General features: G+C 50.8%; 9 protein-coding genes across 9 annotated transcripts; 7 read left to right on the forward strand and 2 right to left on the reverse strand.

The window, feature by feature from the left end:
- Positions 1-579: 579 nt before the first annotated feature.
- On the forward strand, positions 580-1,367 carry BBA_08331 (derlin-2 protein; the record flags this gene model as incomplete). Its single annotated transcript, XM_008603428.1, has 2 exons — positions 580-756; positions 810-1,367. The coding sequence occupies 2 exons, from the start codon at positions 580-582 to the stop codon at positions 1,365-1,367; spliced, it is 735 nt and encodes a 244-aa protein (XP_008601650.1).
- Positions 1,368-1,929: 562 nt separating this feature from the next.
- Positions 1,930-2,557, forward strand: BBA_08332 (ARD/ARD' family protein; the record flags this gene model as incomplete). The annotated part of the gene is made up of 3 exons (XM_008603429.1): positions 1,930-1,959; positions 2,017-2,388; positions 2,438-2,557. The coding sequence occupies 3 exons, from the start codon at positions 1,930-1,932 to the stop codon at positions 2,555-2,557; spliced, it is 522 nt and encodes a 173-aa protein (XP_008601651.1).
- A 523-nt stretch (positions 2,558-3,080) lies between these two features.
- BBA_08333 (Short-chain dehydrogenase/reductase SDR) lies at positions 3,081-4,112 on the forward strand (the record flags this gene model as incomplete). Its single annotated transcript, XM_008603430.1, has 2 exons — positions 3,081-3,170; positions 3,216-4,112. The coding sequence occupies 2 exons, from the start codon at positions 3,081-3,083 to the stop codon at positions 4,110-4,112; spliced, it is 987 nt and encodes a 328-aa protein (XP_008601652.1).
- A 670-nt stretch (positions 4,113-4,782) lies between these two features.
- BBA_08334 (MBOAT family protein) lies at positions 4,783-6,671 on the forward strand (the record flags this gene model as incomplete). The annotated part of the gene is made up of 5 exons (XM_008603431.1): positions 4,783-4,804; positions 4,921-4,965; positions 5,017-5,116; positions 5,170-6,191; positions 6,244-6,671. The coding sequence occupies 5 exons, from the start codon at positions 4,783-4,785 to the stop codon at positions 6,669-6,671; spliced, it is 1,617 nt and encodes a 538-aa protein (XP_008601653.1).
- A 695-nt stretch (positions 6,672-7,366) lies between these two features.
- On the reverse strand, positions 7,367-9,898 carry BBA_08335 (uncharacterized protein; the record flags this gene model as incomplete). The annotated part of the gene is made up of 2 exons (XM_008603432.1): positions 7,367-7,620; positions 8,578-9,898. The coding sequence occupies 2 exons, from the start codon at positions 9,896-9,898 to the stop codon at positions 7,367-7,369; spliced, it is 1,575 nt and encodes a 524-aa protein (XP_008601654.1).
- Positions 9,899-12,384: 2,486 nt separating this feature from the next.
- On the forward strand, positions 12,385-13,432 carry BBA_08336 (CAAX amino terminal protease; the record flags this gene model as incomplete). Its single annotated transcript, XM_008603433.1, has 3 exons — positions 12,385-12,447; positions 12,540-12,908; positions 12,962-13,432. The coding sequence occupies 3 exons, from the start codon at positions 12,385-12,387 to the stop codon at positions 13,430-13,432; spliced, it is 903 nt and encodes a 300-aa protein (XP_008601655.1).
- A 228-nt stretch (positions 13,433-13,660) lies between these two features.
- On the reverse strand, positions 13,661-14,956 carry BBA_08337 (mitochondrial outer membrane protein MMM1; the record flags this gene model as incomplete). The annotated part of the gene is made up of 2 exons (XM_008603434.1): positions 13,661-14,861; positions 14,919-14,956. The coding sequence occupies 2 exons, from the start codon at positions 14,954-14,956 to the stop codon at positions 13,661-13,663; spliced, it is 1,239 nt and encodes a 412-aa protein (XP_008601656.1).
- A 572-nt stretch (positions 14,957-15,528) lies between these two features.
- BBA_08338 (vacuolar protein sorting-associated protein) lies at positions 15,529-17,317 on the forward strand (the record flags this gene model as incomplete). Its single annotated transcript, XM_008603435.1, has 2 exons — positions 15,529-16,659; positions 16,802-17,317. The coding sequence occupies 2 exons, from the start codon at positions 15,529-15,531 to the stop codon at positions 17,315-17,317; spliced, it is 1,647 nt and encodes a 548-aa protein (XP_008601657.1).
- Positions 17,318-18,451: 1,134 nt separating this feature from the next.
- BBA_08339 (tetratricopeptide repeat containing protein) lies at positions 18,452-22,338 on the forward strand (the record flags this gene model as incomplete). Its single annotated transcript, XM_008603436.1, has 4 exons — positions 18,452-18,494; positions 18,558-18,629; positions 18,682-18,740; positions 18,799-22,338. The coding sequence occupies 4 exons, from the start codon at positions 18,452-18,454 to the stop codon at positions 22,336-22,338; spliced, it is 3,714 nt and encodes a 1,237-aa protein (XP_008601658.1).
- Positions 22,339-23,761: the final 1,423 nt, after the last annotated feature.

Genomic DNA, 23,761 nt, shown 5'->3' on the forward strand with positions numbered 1-23,761 from the left:
CTTTTAAGTAAATTAACTATATATATATATATATACTTTAACTATTAGAGAATTTAATAATGATTATTAAAAATAAAATTTAGGTATTAGCTCTTATAGTATTAGTAGTTTAAAGTTAGTATTTTAGTAGAGTTTTAGATTACGAGCGGAATTATTTAGATATACTGTATGTAGACAGCTTAGGCAGGAAAGAGGTTTCTTCATACGGTTTTTCCTATACCTTATAGAAAGTGACTATATATAGAGGTACTAGATAGGCCTCCGGCCTAGTTAGTGTAATATAATCATCATCATCATCATCATCACCTTTCTCGGCCAGGTACCGCCGTTGTGGGGTTACGAAAGCTGACCGGGCCAATCTATGTTATTAGGTACCTAGGTACATAGGCACTCAACGTGGCTCTACCTACCTACCTAAGCAAAGGTAGGTAGTGACGTCTCCATCGTCCTTACCACAGGACACGCATCTTCTCCAACACCACTCCTTGATCGCACACATGACAAAGTGGCCAGTCTCCGCTCCCGGAACTGCACTATACACCCACAACATCAAGTCTTGCATTGCTCTCCTTCTTGCACATGGATCAGGCGATGGACGGTGCGAGGCTGCCCGTAGAGGCCTGGTTTTGGGAGACGCCTGTGTGCACGCGATGGTGGACGACAGCGACGCTGCTGGCCAGTGCCCTTGTCCAGTGCCGCATCGTCTCACCGTACCAACTCTTCTACAGCTACCGAGCTGTGTTTCATAGATCACAGGTATGGCTCTCCGAACTTCTCTTTACGGCGACCTGCCCTAACATCCTCTATAGTACTGGCGTCTTGTGACGTCCTTCCTCTACTTCGGCCCGTTTTCGATCAATTTGCTCTTCCACATCTACTTCCTCCAGCGATACTCGCGCCTTCTCGAAGAATCATCCGGTCGATCGCCTGCTCATTTCTCCTGGCTTTTGCTCTACGCAATGTTTAGCCTAATTATCATGTCCCCCCTCGTGTCTCTGCCTTTTCTCGGGCATCCGCTTTCTTCGACCCTCGTATATATCTGGTCCCGGAAAAACCCAGATACGCAGCTCAGCTTCTTGGGCGTTCTTGTTTTCACCGCTCCGTACTTACCGTGGGTGCTGATGGGCTTCAGCCTCATAATGCACGGAAATGTCCCCAAGGACGAAATTATGGGTGTTGTCATCGGACACATCTGGTACTTTTTCACAGATGTGTATCCTCCTCTTCATAACGACTCTCGGCCCTTGGATCCTCCTAGGTGGTGGCGGAGACTTTTCGAGGGCAGACCTGCGCGGCCCTCGACCGACGACGTTGATGAAATGATACACGCTGGTGTCCGCGATGCCCCAGTCCCCGAAGCTCGCTAGAACATGACGACATTTGGCATCTTAGGCGCAGCAGGAAAATGGATCGACTATGCGAGTGGACGTTAGCCTCCTGGAGGCGTCTTTGTGATGTGGCCTTCGGCAGGTGTTGTGGTGTCATGGTTGTGATTAGGCTTCTACTTAGGGCTCTGATCCGCCGCTACGCTAACTTTTCATTAGGTGCTTTTTGCTTGCGTCATGGCGTCTGTGACGGTCGTCAGTATATAGATCAAAAAAGTAGCTTCGCTTAGAGAACAAATTGAGATACCATTTTCGACCAGCCTGAATCGACCCAGTGATGGTGTTTACAAGGCTGCAATTTTTCTCTGTGACTTTCTGGCCACGGCAGAACACAAGCGTTGCATAGTCGCAGCTATGGCGACATGTTATAAACGCATGGCAATTGGTTTGGTTCGATCTCGGTTAGCTACCAAGCTACCTATGTATGGTGGGGAATGCATGCGGTTGGAGGGGCTTATGTAACTGGTGAGCCATCAAGAACGCCGCCCTCTGACGACATCGGCAGCAGAATTTACCCCTCCTCGTCACATCAGGACGATTTAAAATGAAAGCGTACATGTATGACAACCTGCCCGTGAGTACTGTGTGATGTCGAACCGCGCCCGCCGTCACTACTAACCTGCTATTGTAGGGCGACCAGCGACTGGCGCACGATTCTGGCAAGGCCGTCGACGCCGACGCACTGGGCAAGCTCGGTGTTCTATACTACCGCATATCTGAAATAGATGGGGTGAATGAGCTCGCAAATAAACGAGGCTATAAGAACCGTGATGAGATATTCGTCTCGCCGGAAAAGATGGGTCCAGTCTATGAGGAAAAGGTCAAGAACTTCTTCCACGAGCACCTCCACGAGGACGAGGAAATTCGATACATTCGTGGAGGTCAGGGCTACTTCGACGTGAGAAGTCAAGATGAGAGCTGGATCCGCATACACCTCGACAAAGATGATCTTATTATCCTGCCCGCCGGCATTTATCACAGATTTACAACTGACGAGTCCAATGTAAGTGGAATTATATATCGTGCGACTGAGTACCGCTAACATACAGTAGTATGTCCATGCCATGCGATTATTCAAGGACGAGCCAAAATGGACTCCATTGAACCGTGTTCCGGAACTAGACGATAACAAGTATCGCAAGGAGTATGTTAATGAGTTTCTCTCCCGATAGGAGTGAGCTGTTGGTCACGTCATCTCGGAACACATAACTATGAACAGAATTCAGCATTTTGAAATTATGAATACGAGACCAATGAATAGACCCTTGCCTCTTGCCTACGCATCATTGCCCTGGAGCATTCAACTCCTCGAGAGTGTAGCTCCTAAGAACTTTAAGAGAAATCAAGAATTGCTGTACTCAGCTAGCACTGCTGTGACAGCTGCCTACGCTGTCTGCTACCGTTACATTTTACCGCAAACATTCGATTTCATTTCATCGCTCTAAGCGGCTTGGCCTGAAGCACGGTGGGGCGCTAACCACATTAGCAGCGTCGCTAAATAACTCGGCAGTTCGCTTTTCTCAGCTACTGAATCATATCCCTTTCGGTTAAATAACCCCAGCCTTCCATAGCCAACCGTAGCGCAGCACCACACACTCTTGATGACATTCCCCGGGATCGGTCGCCGCTGCAGTCTGATACTGAGGCCAGACTTGTGCACGATTGAATTGACCTTGATAGTGCCGGCCACGAGCCATGGACGTGTCCGAGGATGGCAAGCCTCGCCTTCAACTGCCGGCCAGCTGTGAGCCGCCTCTAGGCAAAACCCATCCTCTCGTTTGGATTGTACGTCGATGAGCTTCGGGCAGGGGTAACCGCTAATGGGAACAGATTTTTGGCGGTACAGGGCACATGGGCCGTTCCCTCGTCAAATGCGCCTTATCCAAAGGCGACTATGTGGTATCGATTGGTAGAGTCTTTGAAACCACTCCTGAAGAGATGGATAACATACATGAGAATTGTCGTGGCGAGCTCTGTGATGTTCGATCGCGTGAATCGGTTTCGAAGGTGGTCAAGCGCGCCCTTGACCATTTTGGCCACGTGGACGTTGTCGCCAACTGCTCAGGCTATGGAGTCATTGGTTCATGCGAGGACCAGGATGAGCACGACCTTCGAAATCAGTTCGAGACCAACTTTATGGGGACGCTGCACATCATTAACGCAACGCTCCCTTACTTTAGACGGCAGAATAACGGCAGATATCTCATCTTTAGCTCGACGTCGGGCGCTCTCGGTGTTCCTGGACTGGGTCCGTATTGTGCGACCAAGTACGCTGTTGAGGGTCTCATTGAGGCGATGCTTTACGAGACGGACATTTTCAGCATCAAAGCAACCCTGATAGAACCAGGCTTTGTACGTCGCGACGAGCCCATGACCAATGATTCAGACAGCCCTTTGCCTAGTTTTGGTCATTTCTTTATCAAGCCGGCTAGCGAGGGCTATTCCGACGCTACATCCCCGGCTTTGCATGCCAAGCGAATGGTGCAGTGGCTTGGAGATCGACAACCAACAAGCGCAGTCAAATGCGCTGAGCTTGTATGGCAGCTCGCCCACTGCTCTTACCCGCCGCTCCGCCTGCTGCTGGGCAGCTATGCCATCGAGAGTATACGCGACAGAATGCGTTCTGTCACGGAAGAGTTGGAGGATTGGAAACATTTGAACTTTGCTTCTCCGACTGGCGAAAAGGATGAAGAAACCAAGGAAAATGCCATGGAAACCAGTTCTTGAAGTTTGAAACTGGCACATTCCCCTCCTTTGCAGGCAATCCCGGTTTTACGCCACGCGGTTGCCACTTCGTTTTACCAATCTCTTGTATATGTTTTTGTAAAACAGTCAGCGGAATTTCGAAAGAGACGTCAGAGTGTCTAATGGGGTGTCGCTCTTGCTTGAGCTTGCCAACCAACTTACATTGCCTGCTATGATAACGCTCAGTAGCGAATGTGACGAGGTATGTAGTCAGGCAGTGACGTCAAGACAACATTACCAATTTCTCCCATCACTAAAGAGAAATCGCGCGTCTTGAGGTAACGGCACGTTGGCGGTCGTCCCAATTTTCTGGTGGTATTCTTGTAGTCATTTAGGTATTTAGATCCTATTTTTTTTTTTTTTGGAAATTCTTCTGGTTTTAGAGACGGCATGCACGGGTTCCAACATGGGCATCTGCCTGGGCCCACTCGGCTTACCTACGTGCCTACCTACCTGCGCCAACGCCTGCTAAAAGAAGGTGATGTTGTTGACATTTGCCTGGTCCCTGAACTCGTCTATCCGCGCTCCACTCCCCAACCAAATTGCGGCGGTATGCAAGCTCGAAATTAACGTTTTTCCTCTCGAGTTTCCCATGTTGAGGAACATAACCCTTTCGTGCTTTGCACTTTGGATCTGAGCTTCTTCGCGTACAATGATCCCCTTGATCAACAAGCGTACGTCCTCGCTCCTCGTCACTCGCCCCTCGCCCCTCGCCCCTCGCCCCTGCCTGATGGCCATCTTGCATCGAAGCATCCATCCTTGTGCATGCCTAGCTGACTAGATCTTACAGCATTCGAAGCTCTATCGGGCATTGTTGGATCAAACCCCGATGAGCGTATGTATATACATTGGACTGAGGTCCACACAGAGTCTAACTGATTCGCAGTCAAGATCATCTTCTCCTTTCTGCTCTCCTACCCACTGGCTGGCCTTTTGAAGCGCATACCTGATGCAAAGCCGGCTTATAAGAATGTATTCATCATTGGGTAAGCTTTTCATTCCCGTATGCCGATACTCTGACGTCTCGCTCACATCACAGCACCTCCTTGTTCTACCTCGTTGGGCTCTTCGACCTGTGGAGCGGCCTTCGCACCATTGCCATCAGCTCTGTCGGTGCGTATTGCATTGCAAAATACCTGCAGAAAAGCCCATATATGCCATGGCTTGGTTTCCTCTTTCTGATGGCGCACATGTCCATCAGTCATATTCAGCGTCAGACTCGGAATGATCCATCCGCTATCGATATTACTGGCGCGCAAATGGTCCTCCTCATGAAACTGAGTGCCTTTTGCTGGAATCTTGCCGACGGTCAGCTTCCTGAGGATCAACTAACTGATTTCCAAAAAGAGCGCTCTTTGAAGGAGGTACCCGAACTACTGGACTATTGTGCGTACGTGATGTTCTTTCCCTCTCTTCTCGCCGGTCCTGCCTTTGACTATATCGATTATCAGCGATGGATCGACACGACCATGTTCGATATTCCTGCAGGTGTCGACCCATCCAAGAAGCCCCCGTCGCGAAAGAAGCGAAGGATTCCTCGTAGTGGGACGCCGGCTTTAATAAAGGCCCTCACTGGTCTCGTCTGGGTCGGCCTCTTCGTTCTCTTGGCTGGCTACTTTAATCATCAAGTCCTGATCTCGGACACATACATGCAGAAAGGCTTCCTCAATCGCGTCTTTATCATGTACGCGACTGGAGTCGTCACTCGTCTCAAATATTACGGCGTCTGGACCCTGACTGAAGGGGCCTGCATACTTGCTGGCCTCGGATATAATGGTGTTGACTCCGTCACTGGCAAGGTTTCGTGGAACCGTCTACAGAACATTGATCCCATCGGTGTGGAGACGGCACAAAATCCGCGAGCCTATCTCGGTGGCTGGAACATGAACACGAATCACTGGCTGCGCAATTACGTATACCTTCGTGTTACCCCCCGAGGCAAGAAGCCCGGCTTTCGAGCTAGCATGATCACCTTTGCTACCAGTGCTCTTTGGCACGGCTTCTACCCCGGCTACTATCTCACTTTCATTCTTGCGAGCTTGATACAGACTGCAGCCAAGAGTCAGTCCTTGCGCTATTGTTATTCACACAAACTTTTGACTGACAATCTCAGACTTCCGACGCCATGTTCGGCCATTCTTCTTGGAGGCAAACACGGGAGAGCCGACTAAGAACAAGAAGTACTATGACCTTGCCAGTTTCTTCATCACACAGGTGACCTTTTCATTTGCTACCATGCCGTTCCTAGTGCTCAGCTTCAGAGGATCTCTCTTGGCATGGTCTCGCGTCTACTTCTACGCCCTCGTTTGGACCCTTACTTCGCTGGCCTTCTTTGCCTCCCCAGGCAAGACTCTCCTAAAAAAGCAGCTTGAGAAGCGACAAGGAAAGGCCAACGCGAAGCTTGTCCGGTCCCTCAGCACTGATAGTCTCACGGGCAACCACCCGATTCTCGGTATCTCCAAAGACCCCGAGAGAGATATTTCTGAAGCCATGGAAGAGATTCGTATCGAGGTTGAGGCGCTTCAGAAGAAAACTTCCTGAGCACCGGCGAAGGGAAGCCGAACCTGCCCCACCACCCAAAGAAGCATTAAGTACACGATCCACCATAATCCATTGCGATTTACAAGATGGACGGTAGAGACAGTCATGGCGAAGTATAAGTGACTTCAAAAAAGGGCAAGATGCATTCATCTTATTTACATTGTCTAAATTTTGGAAGGACACAAGAATAAAATGACGTGATATTTATATCGTAGAAACATTAAGTATCGTTTGTCGTAAGGCAAGGAGAGCGAGCCCGATGAGTGGGTTGGCTGTTTCCCTTTTCGTCCGACATTATATAATTCAACAAATGACAAGACTTTGCTGGCTGTCTGGCTGCACCGACAGCCTAGCGCGTCTTTGTCTGGAAGAGAGGAAATTGCTTTTGTGTATGCATTTGAGAACGTTTTCGAAATCGTGTATCGTGCTGAATTCGAACGTAGTATGAATTGTGTAAGGAAACATTGTAAACAATAAAGTAATTGCTGAAAGAAGGGATTGTTGAGTTGACGCCGAGAATTTTCAATATCGTAAAGTATCGTGCATCGTACAAATCAGTGCAATTCGTATACAGGCGTCATGTAGAAAGGTCAAACTGTGTGCCGAAGAAGAAAAGTGTAGCTTTGTGAAAGTATTGAATCGGAAGGCGTTAGAGCCGGAACGCTCCGTTCATGGTGAGATTCCATTGACTCTTGTCACCTCCACCGCTGCTGAACGCCAAGGGCAATTAGAACTGCGAATGCCCCAATGATTAAAAGGCCAATCACGGCCATGGCCCGGTTGAGATCTCTCCACCACTTTGCGCGATTGAAGAGAGCAATTTCCTTAGCAAGCTGAGACGGGCTTGCGCCGTTATCTTCTGCGAGGTCAATGTGGCTAGTACTTTGGAGATTCTTTTCCTCAAGATGCCGATTGGTGGGAAGCGGTATGAACGCGGCAATCATCCATGCTGTTGTCACATGTTAGTTCGCCTTGTCGCACTAGCCTGGAGAAGACAGATCAGAGCAGTACTCACCAATTGGAAAGAGAAATCCAGACATGAAAAGCATCACTTGGACATTTCGCCGCGCAGTGATGCAACCTTCTACTGATATAGCGCCAGCAGGGGGGTCCCAGATTCCGTATGCGCTTGCCCTGTTGTCTCGTCGCAGATGTGGCGACCACAAACTCGACGTCTGCTTCTTTAGTGTTCGCGCCCAATTCAGGTCAGGTTGGGAACTCCTGACAGTGATGGGCTGTCCACCATCATCAGTTGGGGGAGCTTCCAGATGGTGCAGTGAAGCGGTTCTGATTCCCTCAAAGCTGTGGGAGTGCCTCGGAGCTGAGGTACCCATCTGATTGTCCCTATGTATAGAGCAAATGGAATCATGGGAAGCTTGATGAGTGAGAAAACGACGTTCACCACTGCCATAGTACAACCTTGAAAATGATGGTTAGCTTTGTCAAAGGTCCTGGATCGGCTTTCTACAGACTTACCTTGCCCATGCTGGTATCGCCCAGTTAGTTGCTCTGGCGCTTGCAGAAGACCATAGCTTGCGATCTGATATGTAGTTGGGCGTCAAGCCAGGGAAAACGCCTCTTTTTGAGGGCCGACGAGTCAAGAGATCGCGCAAATCCGTCAAACCATCACCATGTTCATCTTGATGTCCGACGAGGCGATAGCTTGAATTGGATTCCATTTCTCCTCCTTTTGCAAAAGTGGCATGCGGCCGGTAGAGTGTCTCGCATGTCGGCGTGAAATGTCGTGTGAAAGAACATTCGCCAGCTTTTTGATCAGTAAGGGAGACTTCGGGGCTGATTCGGCTCGTGCTAGCTTCAGTAACAAACGGCGACATGAATATGGAACGACATTCCTTTTCTCTCTCGCTCTCTGGAAAAACAGTGGATAGAGGTGGTTGTGACTGACACTGGTGGGCTCCGGGTGTAACTGTGGAAGATCCGGCTTGTGAAGGCGCTCTGGCGTTGCGAGATCTCGGAGGATATATTCTGGATCCGAATAGGGCTCGTGCAGCGTCAGGCTTCATCACAGCGGACCAGGTCGCGAGAAATCTGGGTGACGACCGGCCCTGTGAGAGCTTGACAGAGACAGACTTGTCGGTAAAGAGCTTCCTTGCGGGGTTGAGAGGCGCCACGATCAAACTCTCCCTCGAGTATTCGGATTTAAGCCTTGATGCAGGGGTACCGGCGACTGGCGGAGATGGTGCACCATCGAGCTTCACGTAATTGGGTTCACTTTCCTCGGTTCTTGGGCGCGACTGAGTACTCAGAGAATAGTCGGAGGAGCCAGAATCGCCGAGAATTCGATAGTTTTGGTCACTTGATGGTAATAAGAGGATGGACTCTAACGACGGCTGAGCATGAACGTTGGGCTTCGTAGACAGCGTTTTCTCAATGGTTCTGACGTTTAGAGAGCACAAACTGGCCGGACTTTCTGAGTAGGAGCTGGGCAGTGGTTTTCGCGGTATGAGCATTGAGGTTGCGCGCGCAAAGCTCCTGGTAGTGCCCGGCGGCGGCAGATGCGCCTTGCTTGGGGTGGCGATGGGTGAGAATGACTGATCCAGGTCTGACGCGGGGGTTTGCTGGTATACCTTGCGTAGTCCGCCGACAAATTCATAGTTCCATGGTGAGGATGTGCTCGCGACTTTGTTTGCGGTTGGCCGGGGCGGCGTCTTGTCGTCTGGCGATGTTGGTGCGGATTCCTGCTGCTGCAATGCCAGAATTGAGCTACGTCTACCGTGACTAAATGTGACGGACGAATTTCTGCCAAATGTGCTGGGGAGCGTCGAATCCAAGGCCGAGCTCGAGTATTGCGAGCTAGATTCACACTCGACTTGTGGCAGGAGTGAGAAGGTTTTGTCAGCATGGACATTGACGAGGTGCTTGAGACGGCGATTCGAAGAGGATGTAGATGGCCGCCGAGGCGTACTGGCTCTGCGTCCGTACGTGTCTTGGTAAGGAGACCTCGAGTATTGCCCCAGTGGCGATATTGGACTTGACAAAACCGGGCTTGAGTCAGCAGGCTGCCGCTGTGTCTGCGGCGTGTCGCTTTGATAAACTTGCACATTCGCCTGTGGTAGTTCAGATGATGAGCTGCAGCTGCCTATATCCAGCTGCGTTGCTGTCGAGTAATCTAAGCTGAGGCGAGGGGGACTGTACGGTACAACTCGAATTTGCAGGTTGTTCTGTAAGTTGGTGCGGTCCTGCAAAGGCAGCCGTGGGGTTGACATGGCTGAGCGCTCTTAGGCGGTTGCTAACGTGCTTTTCAGACCCATTGCCCGGTGTTATGGCCGCAGATTGTGAGTTTTCTTTTCAAAGTCGGTTCCAGCTCCTGATTCCAAGGCCAGAATAGTAAACTTTCACTCTGCTGTGTAGTAGCGGTGACTGGCGCGAGTGGCTGTAATTGGCATGTATGGCCGTTGCTATGTTGTGTGAATAGACAAACTCTTTGAAGATTCGACGTTGTTGTCGCTGAATTAGGCTGGCGAATTAAGAAGCAGATATGCGACCAATTGGAGCATTGAGTGGTGAATGTGGTACGGGCGTGGTGTCAAGACACAAAATTAAGGAATAAGAGGGCCGTGATGAAGATGAAGATGAACGATCGTGTAGACTGAAACAGAATTACATATATGGTGCGCGAGGAGAAAACAAACAATTGAACGAATGACTGAATGAATGAATGACTGAAGAGGAAGTAGCGAAATAATGAAAGGATGAGTTTTGCTGGCTGAGGAGGAGAGAGGCCTGGCACAAGACGCAGCGCTGGCCATGTGTGCACCGGCCGGGGCGCGACCAAGCCACAGGATGAGCCGGGGTATGACATGACAGAGACGGTATTACTGCCAACTGGACAAGGAAAACTCCACTGGCCATGGAGGCAGGGCCACATTGTCTCCGACATGCAGATGATGCAGGTCCAGTGCCGCCCAGGCCGGCCAAGTCAGTCAGGGGAATAGGTACCTTCGAGCGCAGAGGCTGCAGCTAGTGGCCCAAGTGGCCGTGGCGGCGAAGTTTAATAACATGCTGCAGCCGGAGCCACTCCAGCTCCATTCGGCACTGCCATCTATTGGGCAGGCCGAGGAAACATGTCGCGCCAGATTGTGCCGAGTTGTTTCTTCGCAGCTTCTTGCGGTGAGCGTGCGAGACGGGGGGCTTGCAGGAGCTCATCTCGTGTTTGTGGTGCTGCTTTGTTTTTTTTTGCTAGCGCTCTGTAACATATTATAAATACAGATTACCCGTACTGCTTGCTGTTTTGCTCTGCGATATCAGCCATGACGTTTGGGCGTTGATATGGCTGCTGTTAGCTCATAACTCAGATTCTGTCCAGGCAGGTCTCTTGGCCGTCGCTGTGATACCCGCCAGATTGGTACCGGGTGTGTGTGATGTGGTGCGACCGCTCTGATGGATGGCCCTGCATATTAACAGTAGTAAACTGTATGTATCAGCTGATCTCTTGCTGTGACCGTCCTCTTTGATGCTGCCATGATGCACTCAATGTCTATCTGAACTGCCAACTGACCGATGCTTTGTGCTGGTGGTCATGTGCTTGCTGCGACCACCCGTGAAACTGGCAGAGCGGCAGGGACAGCCAACGCTGGTACCTACAGGAACGGCCGAGTAACGTTCTCGACTGAACAAATATATACCACTGGTTGGATACACTTGCGTCCACCAGTTATTCGTACGCATCTGAGTACTGGCGGGATCCAGAATGGATAATCACGTACGAATCAAGAGTACTCAAAACAGTGTGCACTCGCTGCCATGCAGCCATCGAATCGCAGCTCTAGTCGCAGCCACAGAAACCATCGCAAGAACGACTGGACAGGTCGCATCTAGAATTCAAACACGCACGCTACCTGGCGCACGCAACACCCGACATGTAGAGGCCCCGATCAGAAACAAATTTCGGCACAAGCAAACTGCAGCATGCTACAGCCGGCGCCTGCCACCAGCTCCAAGCGCTTCATGAAACAAATCCACGCTGTCGTGGCCTAAGGCGAAGGCGGACTAACTCTAGCAGTTAGTGTAGTAGTGCACCCAAGCTAATGCAGCGCTATGCACTGCACATCTGCGACCTGCATGATTATGAAATTGCTAGATTAGGGCCCACTGCACGAGGTAATTTTAGCATTCGGCGCGTTTTCGTGTACCAACCGACGCGTCGCACCCACTCCGAAACCTGAACGCACCTCAGCGCAGCAGCTTGGCTTGAAAGTGTGCGCGCTTGTATTTACTTGTAAATAAAGAGTTGAGTAATAAGCATTGTTGTTATGCCAAGGAAAACAAAATACCTAGACGGAAACGAAAAATAGACGATGCCAGAAATGGCAACCACACCGCGCGCTGTCCACGAGGCAACGTACCTTCCCACCATCTAAAAGCGTACAGCCATGCCATCAAAAGCTGGCTGCGAAACCTATGATTGAACATCTAATGATTCCTGACAATGAACATCGCATCGCTCATAATCCATGATTACTGATAAAGACAAGACACGTAAATCGACCCAAGTCCAGGCACTTTGAACTTTGACCCAAGCCCCACACCACGCCAAACCAGCGGCGGAAAGCTCAACCACGGCGCTGAGTCGCCCAACGACCCCTACTACCCAGTGATCGGGGCTCGACTGCTATCAACCACCCTCCCTGCTCATGCCGGGCCGGATGGGTCGACGTACGAATAGTCCACTAGGTATACGGACATGGCCATCATGGAAACCACAGCGGCTGCTCCAACCGCCAAGCTAAGCATCCTCCAGGCCTCCGGGCTGATGGTACGTCGTTCGCAGACCTCGCCGTGCTGAGCCTCCGCCCGCCCATGCAAAAGCAAACCGCTGCAATTTCTGATACTGACACATACCAACAGCTGGCGTATTCCATCATTTATGTGCTGCCGCTTTACGCATCAGATACGACAAGGCCCTCTCCGTCACGCTCCAGAGATGATCCTGCTACAATCCGTGCTCGTGTGCGAGCCGTGACGCTCTCCACCACAGCTTGCTCCGTCGTCACCCTCATCACAGCATACCGCTTGTCCCAACTGCACCCCGCCGTTTACTTGATGGGCTACTGGCCTATCCGTCTGGTCGAATCCGCCAAGGTCCTGCTTCTAACGGCCATCCTCTTCGCTGCCCCTCTCTACGAGAGCCTTTTCATTGAGGGTGGCTGGCACCATATATTACCAGGCTTACAACGCCTCTGGCAGAGTTGGCCAGAGTGGCGAAACATCGTCGCTGTAGGCTACACGCTAACTGCACTTGAAATGATGCATTGGCTAATGTGCTACAGGGACCTGTTACCGAAGAATGTCTCTTTCGCTCTGCCGTAGTTCCGCTCCTGGTATTAGCCCAGGCTAGCCCTTCTTCCATCATATTCCTGTCGCCTCTTCTATTTGGCTGTGCTCACGTTCACCATTTCTACGAGTTCCGTCTCACCAACCCTGGAGTTCCCATCTATGCGGCAGTAGCGCGTACCATTATCCAGCTGGCATATACATCCCTATTCGGAGCATACGTCACGTTCCTCTTCCTCCAAACCGGGTCACTTTTGGCTGTAGTGCTCGTACACGCTTTCTGCAACTCACTCGGCCTCCCGCGTGTCTGGGGGTACATGGAACCATACTGGCTACCAGTCAACACAAGCAAAGGCACGCTTTTGAAGTGGACGATTCCATACTATGTCTTCCTAGTAGGGGGCCTAATTTGCTGGTGGCAAAATATGTACTTGCTCACGAACTCTCATTTTGGGCTCCTCAAGTAAATAGCGTCTTGATTACTGTCCAGAGTGCAAAACAAAACGGGGACACGTCATCAGAAACACAATTAGCAACGGCAGCATAACTATGGAGTAGTCAAGTTATGAAAATGACGCATTGCCCTTTTTCGACTCGTATCAAAAGCTTGAACTAAACACGTCCCTGCTTTTTCTACGAGACAGCTGAAAGATGTGAACAACGGAGTATAAATTTCAAGGTATACGGCAATGCCGTCATGATCGCGCATCTAGTCTTATCCCAGGTAGTGAACCCGGCATAGCAAGATCACCCTCGTCTCGCCATGACCGTCTCTGGCGCATAGAAGCCGCATCACGTAGCTCCGCATCGCCAAATGAGTCCCTGCTGCGCATATCTTCGCGGTATTCGCGCTCAGCGTCCTTGCCCTTCGCGCGGCCAATGGAACCCGAACCCTCGCCCATCGCATCATCCGGGCCTCGCGTGTTCTTCTTGCGCGGCCAAAGACTAGGAAGAGCAATTTCTTGAAACCGCGGCTCTACAGCCCGCTCATCAAACCACTTATGGAGCCTGGCCTCGACGAGCTGTGCAATCTTGGGTACGTCTTGCAGTCGAGACCGGCTTCCCAGAAGGCTCCTGACAGAAAAGTCCAGTCGGTAGTCGTCCAGAAAGTTGAACGACATCATGGCTGGAGTAGCTTGAGACGGGTTGCTAGGAATAAACGATATCGACAGAGTGCCGCTGAACCTAACGACCGACACGGCAAGAGCAACAGGCAGAATTGCCGAAAGCTTTTTGGGATAATTCAGGAGAAGCTTAGTCTCTACCGCCAAAGTGAGCATATCACTCAAGTCGACGTCCATTCGCGCCTGAAGACGTGTGCCGTCACGCGCTGCGGTGGCAGGATCAAAACGTATCCCTGCGCCCAAGCTGATACCATCCTCGTCGACGGGAATTATGCGGCAGTTGCTAAAAATGGGAAAATCTTCGCCCAAGCTTAGCTCAGTCACACGTATCTCGTCGAGAAAATCTGGTCGCGAAGTGCCATTGAGCGCCTTTGTCAGGGAGTTGAGAATGGCGTCGTCATGCTGGGCATCGCTACGGAATTGGGCAATCGTCTGGCCAACCAAGACATTGAACCAATCCAGACTCTCTGGCTGGTGGCTATCGACATTATAGTACGTCTTGCTGAGAATTGAGCCAATCGTCAGGGCTGGTGGATTGCGGAGGACTGTTGATTTTTTGCGATTCAAGGCCTGACCAACACGATGGCCCTGAGATCTTAGCGTGAGTAGAGATTGCTTGTGTGCCAGAGTCCTGGAGCGGCGCTCAGTTGCACGTAAAGAGGCCGTGACATCCGATGAAGGAGGATCCCCGAATATGAAAAACTTTATAAAAGCAGCAAGTATCACAACAACGGATATCTGCCCGACGATGAATCCCTGGGTAAAGGAGAGTCTGTGGTACGTGTCAGCCAAGTGACTCGGCGTAAACAGGCTCGCAGAGGTTCCTCACGTGGGCTCTGACCGGGCAGGGCAAATATTTGTCGACATTTCAGCGCCTGCGCCCCTGTCCTGGGCTTCCAGATGTCCTTCCGACTGCCTTGTCCAGGCGTGTGTAAAATGGTAGAGGTAAGAGCTTAGCGACCCAGAGACACCGCCCCGCTGGACGTTTCTCACCAATAACCTATCCGTACCTACAAGCTCCTTCTGCGATGCGTTGGAGGTGATTATGGCAAATCGACAGTCGTTGTGTTCATGCCCCACCAAACGGAAGATTGACACCTAGAAGAAGGTACTGACAGGAAAATCAAAGACTTTGAAACTTTACCAGATCAAAAGCAGGCCTCGGCTGATGTGAACGACAAGTTCGCCAGGGTCTACCAGTGGTGTATGCATCGACCGGGACTAATTCAATTAGCGGGTGCCAACCTGATGTAGCGCGGACAGCTTCGGCCTTGTCACTCTTGAGCTTCATCAGCCTAGGTCTGAGCTAGCACATGTGACAAACCCTTTTCGACCGAGTCGCCCAACCTACATGCGAGTGTCCAGTACTATACAAGTCCAAAGGAAAGCTTTCAGAAGCTGCTTGAGCATCAAAACGGCACGGTAGACCCTCATTCACGATGGACGTTTCCCAGGCCATCTCGGGCTACATCTCCAAGATCGTGATGCCCACGGGAGAGACATTGTCGTCCAAAATGAAAATTTTACTTTTGGATAGAGATACCGTCCCGATTGTATCCACGGCAATTACGCAGTCGAGTCTTCTCAACCATGAGGTCTATTTGATTGATCGCCTGGATAATACTGCGAGAGAGAAGATGAGACATCTGCGCTGCCTCTGCCTCGTGCGACCCTCACCAGAAACTATACAGCTTTTGATCGATGAGCTAAGGGATCCCAAATATGGCGACTACCAGCTTTATTTTACCAATGTGGCCAAAAAGTCCTCGCTCGAGCGACTGGCTGAGGCAGATGATCATGAGATTGTCAAGGTTGTCCAGGAGCACTTTGCAGACTATATGGTCGTAAATTCAGATTTATTCAGCCTCGAAATTATGCTGCCAAGATGGCATATATTTGCTGGCAGCCCTGATATCTGGAACGCCGACTCCCTCCAACGCTGTGCGGAAGGATTAGTCGCTGTTTTGTTATCGCTCAAGAAGAAGCCCCTCATTCGATTCTCCAAGAGCAGCTTGATGGCAAAGAAGCTCGCTTCCGAGGTTCGATATCTGATGACTCAAGAGGAACAACTGTTTGATTTTCGAAAAGTTGACACGCCACCAATTCTGCTGGTGCTCGATCGTCGCGAGGACCCCGTCACCCCACTCCTAACACAATGGACCTATCAGGCCATGGTCAATCATCTTCTCGGTATTCAAAACGGCCGCGTGAACCTCGAGAATGTGCCGGATATCCGACCAGAGCTGCGAGAAATTGTTCTATCCCAAGACCAGGACCCTTTCTTCAAAAAGAACATGTTTCTCAACTTTGGTGACCTTGGAAGCACGATCAAGGAATACGTGGAGCAATACCAATCAAAGACAAAGAACAACGCCGACATTGACTCTATTGCTGATATGAAGCGCTTCATCGAGGAATATCCCGAATTTCGAAAGTTATCTGGCAACGTCAGCAAACATGTCACCCTCGTCTCCGAACTGAGTAGACGTGTCGCAGCCGAAAATCTGCTAGAAGTCAGCGAGTTAGAGCAAAGTCTCGCATGCAATGATAATCATAACAACGATCTGCGAGTATGTATCTGTACTGATCCAGTCATTGAAAAGAAGCTGACGAGGGAAACAGTCAATACAAACGCTGCTGCAAAATCCACAAGTCACAGCTGACAGCAAAGTTGCGCTAGTGACTTTGTATGCTCTGCGCTATCAAAAACAGCCTTCCAACTCTTTGCCGATGCTGACCGATCTTCTCGTTGCAGCTGGTAATGTGCCACCGCGCCAGGCCTCCATGGTAGGCAAGGTGCTTGCTTATCACACATCTCTGCACGCTTCACAAGGACAGGGTAGCATCTCTGATATATTCGAATCGGGGGGGATCTTTTCTGGTGCGTCTAACCGTTTCAAGGGCCTCAAGGGCGTGGAAAATGTTTATACACAACACACGACACTACTAGAAACCACACTTCAAAATCTTGTCAAAGGCCGCTTAAAGGAGCAACAATACCCATTTGTTGACGCAGGAGGAACGACTAGAGATAAGCCTCAGGACATTATAGTCTTTATGGTTGGTGGTGCAACATATGAAGAAGCAAAGATGATTGCGGGCATCAATGCCACAACACCTGGCATTCGCGTTGTTTTGGGAGGAACCTCTATTCACAACACCAGTACATTCATGAAAGAAGTAGACGATGCAGTCAGCTCTTGGCCCGATGCTCGAAGCCAACGATGAAGAAGCGCGATTGATTGGTAGCGCGGCATACGCAAGGATGACGATAATTCCGCCAAGAACCATTTATATAGACTAAAACTTAACGGATCTCTTTCATGGATGTATTCTAGCCCCTTTATAGAATTTTATTCAGGCAATCAGAATTTCTTTCTTTTTTTCCCATGCCTGCCGACACTGGCTTGGTTGCGTGAGGCGAATAGCCTTGCACTTTCGCAAAACTTTGTCTGAAAGTATAATATCATTTCTTTTTTGCTTTCAACACTGATGAGCCGCGCCAGTGCCCGCGAAATCACGGCGGAGCGTTATCGGAACGTGCGCCACTTGAGGTGTCGCGATTCCTTCGTCGGATTCCAAAAGAAAAAAAATTAAAGAGCACTAAATCAAAATTCTCTCTATTTTGCTTTCAAAGAATTCGAATGCTTAAACAGGTAACTTTTCGGGCAGCCGTACCCATTTGTAACAATGAACAGGACACTGTGAAAAAGAGGAGATGGAAATGCAAATTGACTTGCTGCCAGTAAGCTGCCAGAATTACCCATCTACCTGATGCCGCGGCTATGTATTCGACATTTGTGTTGTTGAGTTGAGTATGCAGCCAACAATCATCTGATCACTATTACCTAGGTTGTACAACATAAACTGCCTTTGCTGCATAACCGGATGGAGTGGCGGCGCCCCTGCTACCGGGCTGCTACCGGTGTCGGCCTGAGGGCCGGCGCGGCTGTTCTCGGTTCAGGAGCTCCTCAGCTCTCGCACTAAGTGGACGGCTAACGACCAAACGCATGTGCTGAATAGTAATTACATTGGCCGATTAGTTAATGCGTAGAAAACAGGCAAAAAAAATACACCTTTTCCTGGCCCCAGGCACTACCTAATTAATGATTACAGCGGAAAAAGCTGCCCAGAAGCTCCACCCGCACCCTCCGGTGTACCGGCAAATTGTCTCGCCCAATTTTTTTCCCCTTCCCCCCAGATCAATCGCGCTCTTGTGCTTTCTTTTAGCAGTTCAATTGTCCCAAATCTTCTGGTCGAGCGTGACCAGGTCTTTCTTGATTGGCTCTTTTACTTTTATGGTCTTCTATTCTGCCCGTTAATCCTTTCTCTTTTCTTCTTCTTTTTGCTTGTACCGAAAAGATGGCTGCTGAAACCGAGACGGCAGCGGCTCAAGGCAGATCAGGTAACCATCTTGGCCACCATGCCTGCACTTTGCTATTGTCCATCCCGAGCTAACTTTGTGCAGTTGATGTCGTTAATGATGTAAATGCTGACCTTGAAGCTTCCAATGACGTCGAGAACGGCGCTGGAGCTGAGGGTAAGTCTGTCGCGTGCTCTTGTAGAGTCTCGCCTTACTTACACTCAAACAGCTCTCCTCAACGTCACGATTGTGCTACCCGGCTCGAAGCCTTCTAAGGTGCAAATAATGGTAAATACTACTCCTTTCTGTGCTTTCAATGGGCTGATACTAACACGCGAAACGACAGGTGTCATCTCAGGAGCAGGTCCACGAAGTTCGACAGTCTATCATTGATCTTCCCGCCGCATTCCGATACACCTGCTTCCACCTGGAATTCAAGGGCAAAAAGGTTCAGGACTTCATAACAATTGGCGAAATTCCTGAAATTGGACCCGACCCAGAGTTCCACCTCGTCGAAGACCCCTATACCGAAAAGGAGGCGCGCATTCACCTCGTTCGAATTCGCGAGCTCATTGGCGCTGCCGGCAACCGAGTTGATACTACCCAGGGTGTACTAGCTGGTACCTCTCTTTTCGAGACTGCGAGCGCGGGCACTCAACAGTCCGGTGAAGACCCCAAAGAGCAGTCCAAAGGGCAGACTCAACAAGAACAGTACGATTTTCAAGGGATCCCTCCTCTAGTCAGCCTTGTTGCGGAACAGACAACTACCGCCCCTAAGACTGTCAAAACCATCGCCTTATCGACCTGGAACCCTCCTCCTTGTTACCTGAGACAGCGTGGCCACCTTCTTTACCTCGTCGTGACGACAAACGAAGGTGAGCAGTTCCAGGTCACTGCGCACGTGTCTGGCTTCTACGTCAACAAGTCATCCAACGCAAAGTTCGACCCATCGCCGCGTGCAGCACCCAAGGGCCAGGCTGCGCACTCACTCCTGGAGCTAATCGATCTCATCTCGCCATCTTTTGGCGAGACCTTCCAGCAGCTACAGGAATACAACAATAGCAAGGATCCTCTTTCCACCTTTCAGCTCACTAACGCAATTCCGGCTGCTCCCTGGGTGGTCCCCTCGCCAAACTCGGCTCTCTGTACTCATGAGCCGGACGCCACACGGCCCCAGGAGACTTACCTCCTCGCCGGAGTCGATAACACCGACACCCTGCGAGACTGGAACGAAGAATTTCAGTCCGCCAAGGAGCTTCCCAAGGAAACGGTCCAGGATCGAGTATTCCGCGAGCGACTCATCTCGAAGCTCTTTGCTGACTACAATGATGCTGCTACCAAGGGCGCTGTCATGGTTGCTCGTGGCGAAATTGCACCTCTCAATCCAACAGAATGCGTCGACGCTCAGATTTTCGTTTACAACAATATTTTCTTCTCTTTCGGGGCTGATGGCGTTGGTACATTCACCTCTGAGGGAGGTGACGAGGCTGCTCGGGTTGCCACCGGCAAGGACGTTGCTGGTGTACATTTGGTGAACCAACTTGACATCGATGGCCTATTCACACCCGCCACTGTTGTTGTCGACTATCTTGGGAAGCGTATCGTTGGTCAGAGTATTGTACCTGGAATCTTCAAGCAGCGAGAACCTGGCGAGAACCAGATCGACTACGGCGCAGTTGATGGGAAAGATGTTGTTGCCGCTGATGAGCGCTTCGTCGGCCCATTCAGCAAGCTGTCAAGGGCGTTGAAGGTGAAACCTCACGCTGTATGGGATAAGGACGGGAAGAAATTCGAGTTGGAAGCCAGTGTTGAGACGAAGGGTCTGATGGGCACCGATGGTCGCAAATATATCCTTGACCTGTACAGAATCACACCATTCGATATCCCTTGGTTGGAAGAAAAGGCGAAAGACACTGAAGAGGACTCTGCCACCAGCTATCCTCATCGCATGACCGTGCTCCGACCTGAGCTAGTCGATTCTTTCGGCCGCCTCCGCATGAAGCAATGGATCGATAGGGAAGTTGTAGAGCACGCCAAAGAGACTGCTAGCAAGGAAGAGGATGACGAGAAGGAACCCGGGGACGCCAAGAAGAAGGATTCCTGGCAGCCTGATCTGTCCAAGTTCAAGTTCTCTCTTAACCCGGATGTCTTCAGTGGACAAGTACCACAGACTCCCGAAGAGACCGCGGAACTGGAAGCTGATGAGAAGGAGGTGCGAGCTGCTTGCACATACTTGCGAGAACAGGTCATTCCGGGCCTGCTTCGCGAGCTGTCTGATTCAGATGTTAGCTTTCCTATGGATGGTCAGTCACTGAGCCGTCTCCTGCACAAGCGTGGTATCAACATCAGATACCTTGGTCAGATGGCGTCGCTCGCTACCGACGGCCGACTCAAGTGTCTGCGTGAAATTTGTATCCAAGACATGGTGTCTCGTGCAATCAAGCACATCTCGGCCACCTATCTTCGTGCGCTCCCTCTCGCCTTCGCCCCAGCTTGCATTGCTCACTTGTTCAACTGCCTGCTGGGCTACAAGGTTAACCCCAAACCTCATAGCGACCTTGATGCCCAGCTTCGATCGCTCTATAAGGACACCGACTTTTCTTTCGAGGATGTCACGCCCGAGAGCCTACGTCGTAGTATTAAAGAGGAAATCTTTAAGCGATACAGATATCATCTGGAACTTGGGTGGTTCGAGACTCTCCGCCCCATTCAGTTGCTTCGCGAAATTTCTCTGAAGCTTGGTCTTCAGATCGAGGCCAAGAACTACCTCTTTGACGGTTCTGTGTCAAAACCGAACGACACTAATGGCGCCAGTGAGACCTGTCAGGCCAACGGTCAGACTCAAGGGGATGCCAAAAAGAACAAGAAGAAGAAGGCCACCCGTGAGGGTTCTCCCGCTGCTGTTCAAGGCCCCGTCTCTACTTTCGGCCCAGATGACATTATTGACATTGTTCCGATCGTGAAGCACACCTGCCCACGCAGCGCTCTGGCCGAGGAGGCTCTGGAGGCTGGCAGAATCTCTATTATCCAGGGCCAGAAAAAGCTAGGCCAGGAACTTCTCTTGGAGTCGCTGTCTCTTCATGAACAAATTTACGGTATCTTGCATCCTGAGGTGGCTCGCGTCTACAACAGCCTGTCCATGCTGTACTACCAGCTTGATGACAAAGAGGCCGCTGTGGAGCTCGCCCGCAAGGCTATTATTGTGTCTGAGCGTACCGTTGGTGTTGACTCTGCCGAGACCCTCCTCAACTATCTGAACTTGAGTCTCTTCCTCCACCAAGCCGGTGATAGCAAATCTGCGCTTGTTTTCTCCAAGCATGCTCTGGACTTGTGGAAGATCATTTACGGACCTGGACATCCCGATTCCATCACGACTATCAACAACGCGGCTGTGATGCTGCAGCATCTGAAGGAATACCACGAATCTCGACTGTGGTTTGAAGAGTCTCTCCGAGTCTGCGAGTCGGTGTTCGGAAAGCAATCTGTCAACTCTGCCACTCTGCTGTTCCAGCTAGCACAGGCCTTGGCGCTCGATCATGATTCTAAGGGAGCTGTGAACCGCATGCGCGAGTCTTTCAACATCTTTTTGAGCGAACTTGGTGCCGAGGACAAGAACACCAAGGAAGCTGAGAGCTGGCTGGAGCAGCTCACGCAAAACGCTGTATCAATTGCCAAACACGCCAAGGACGTGCAGGGACGCCGTATCAAGTCTGGTATTCGCGCACCCTCACAGACGCTTGCTCCCGCACCCCCGCAACGTGGCGGCTCGCAGGTGGACTCGCGAAGCCTTGACGAGTTGATCAAGTTTATTGAAGGTGATCAGGGGGTAAAGTCCAAGAAGCGCACCGGTCGCGGCAACCCCAAGAGAAGAGGCCAGGCCGCGTGAGCCATTGTACCATTTTATGTTGCATAGCATTGACATGTTAGACGATTGGGAAAAATGTAAAAGTATAGGGTGAATGGCTGCACATTTGTTTTGGGTGGATTTTCATGGATATAGATTCGCGTGAACCTGGCTTTTTACGGAGCAGTGGTTGGTGTTGGCCACAGTCAGCTGCTTTGTCTCGGTAGATGTTGACACGCTATTTTTTTATGTACTACTAGATTTATTTGTCTGGCTTGACACAAGTCGAAACCAATAACCATCTTCACTCAAGAGCTTTTCGCTTGCAAACGCTGTATGAATATGACTGTTGGTGCGGCCTGATTGCTCGGAATGGTTCTACCACCAATTACAACCCACCACACCTGGATTCACAGATTTTGTCGTAGAATCGCGGAATTAAAAGCCCGATCATCCACAATCTTGACCAAATTTCATACAAACATCCTAGCTCAAAGATCTGCTTCCTGAACCCGCTGACCTTGCCCACCTCGACGTGCGTTGACAGTAGCCGCTGATCAATCTGCTTGTTCAATTCCAACACCATTACCACGCGACTCTGACGATACGTCTTACTAGAAGCGCAGTGCTGCCGCGCCTCCACAAGCCTGTTGCTCCGACCCAGCAACAACTGCAGCTTATACACGTCCTCAAACACTTAGTTGATGCCCTGCCCCACCGACGGCGAGATCGCATGGCGCCATACCGCCCAGGACCAGGACGCCATCCGTCACTGACATCCAGCGGTCAAGCTAAGACACGCCGAATAACGACCACTTGTTGGCATTAGCGGGCGTGATGCGCGATGTGGCGTTGCGTACACACTCTAGAGAGAGCTCGTCGCCTCTCTGCAGAAACGAACCCTCCGACTGTTTGTCCACAACAAAGTCGCGATCTCATCTCGGCTATTGCTCATCCGTCGCGAGTTGCATCTTCTTGCCAACGAGCACCTCTAAGCCGTCTCCCTGTTGCGGAGCAATGACAAGCGCACTCTGTGGGGAGACAATGGTGACGGGAACGTTGTAATCCGCAGGGAGCTGAAGCTGCGCGGTGGCCACGGCAGTGGCAATGCCCGCCATGCCCGTGAACGTCGTCTCGAGGTCCGGCTAGAGGTGCATATGGTCTGTCGACTGGATACCGTCATCCCTAGCAAGAAAGAGAGTTCCCATCAGTAAGCGCAAACAAGACACCTTTCGGGGAGTCCTTTTCCACATGGGAAAATTTGGCACCGTATTCCGCCACGACGCCAAGTCTTGCCGATCCCGCGAACGGCTCATCGATGAGAACATAGCGGTTACGCGAACCATGATAGCCGTACCTTTTCACGCCACCAAAATCCTGTATCGCGGCCAGGCGGCCATCGATATCGCGGTATTCGAGGCTGTCGAAGTCGTAGCCTTTGCTCCGAACTGTGTCGTAGCGACCC

This window comes from Beauveria bassiana (assembly GCF_000280675.1).
Source record: "Beauveria bassiana ARSEF 2860 unplaced genomic scaffold BBA_S00034, whole genome shotgun sequence".
Lineage (NCBI taxonomy): Eukaryota > Fungi > Ascomycota > Sordariomycetes > Hypocreales > Cordycipitaceae > Beauveria > Beauveria bassiana.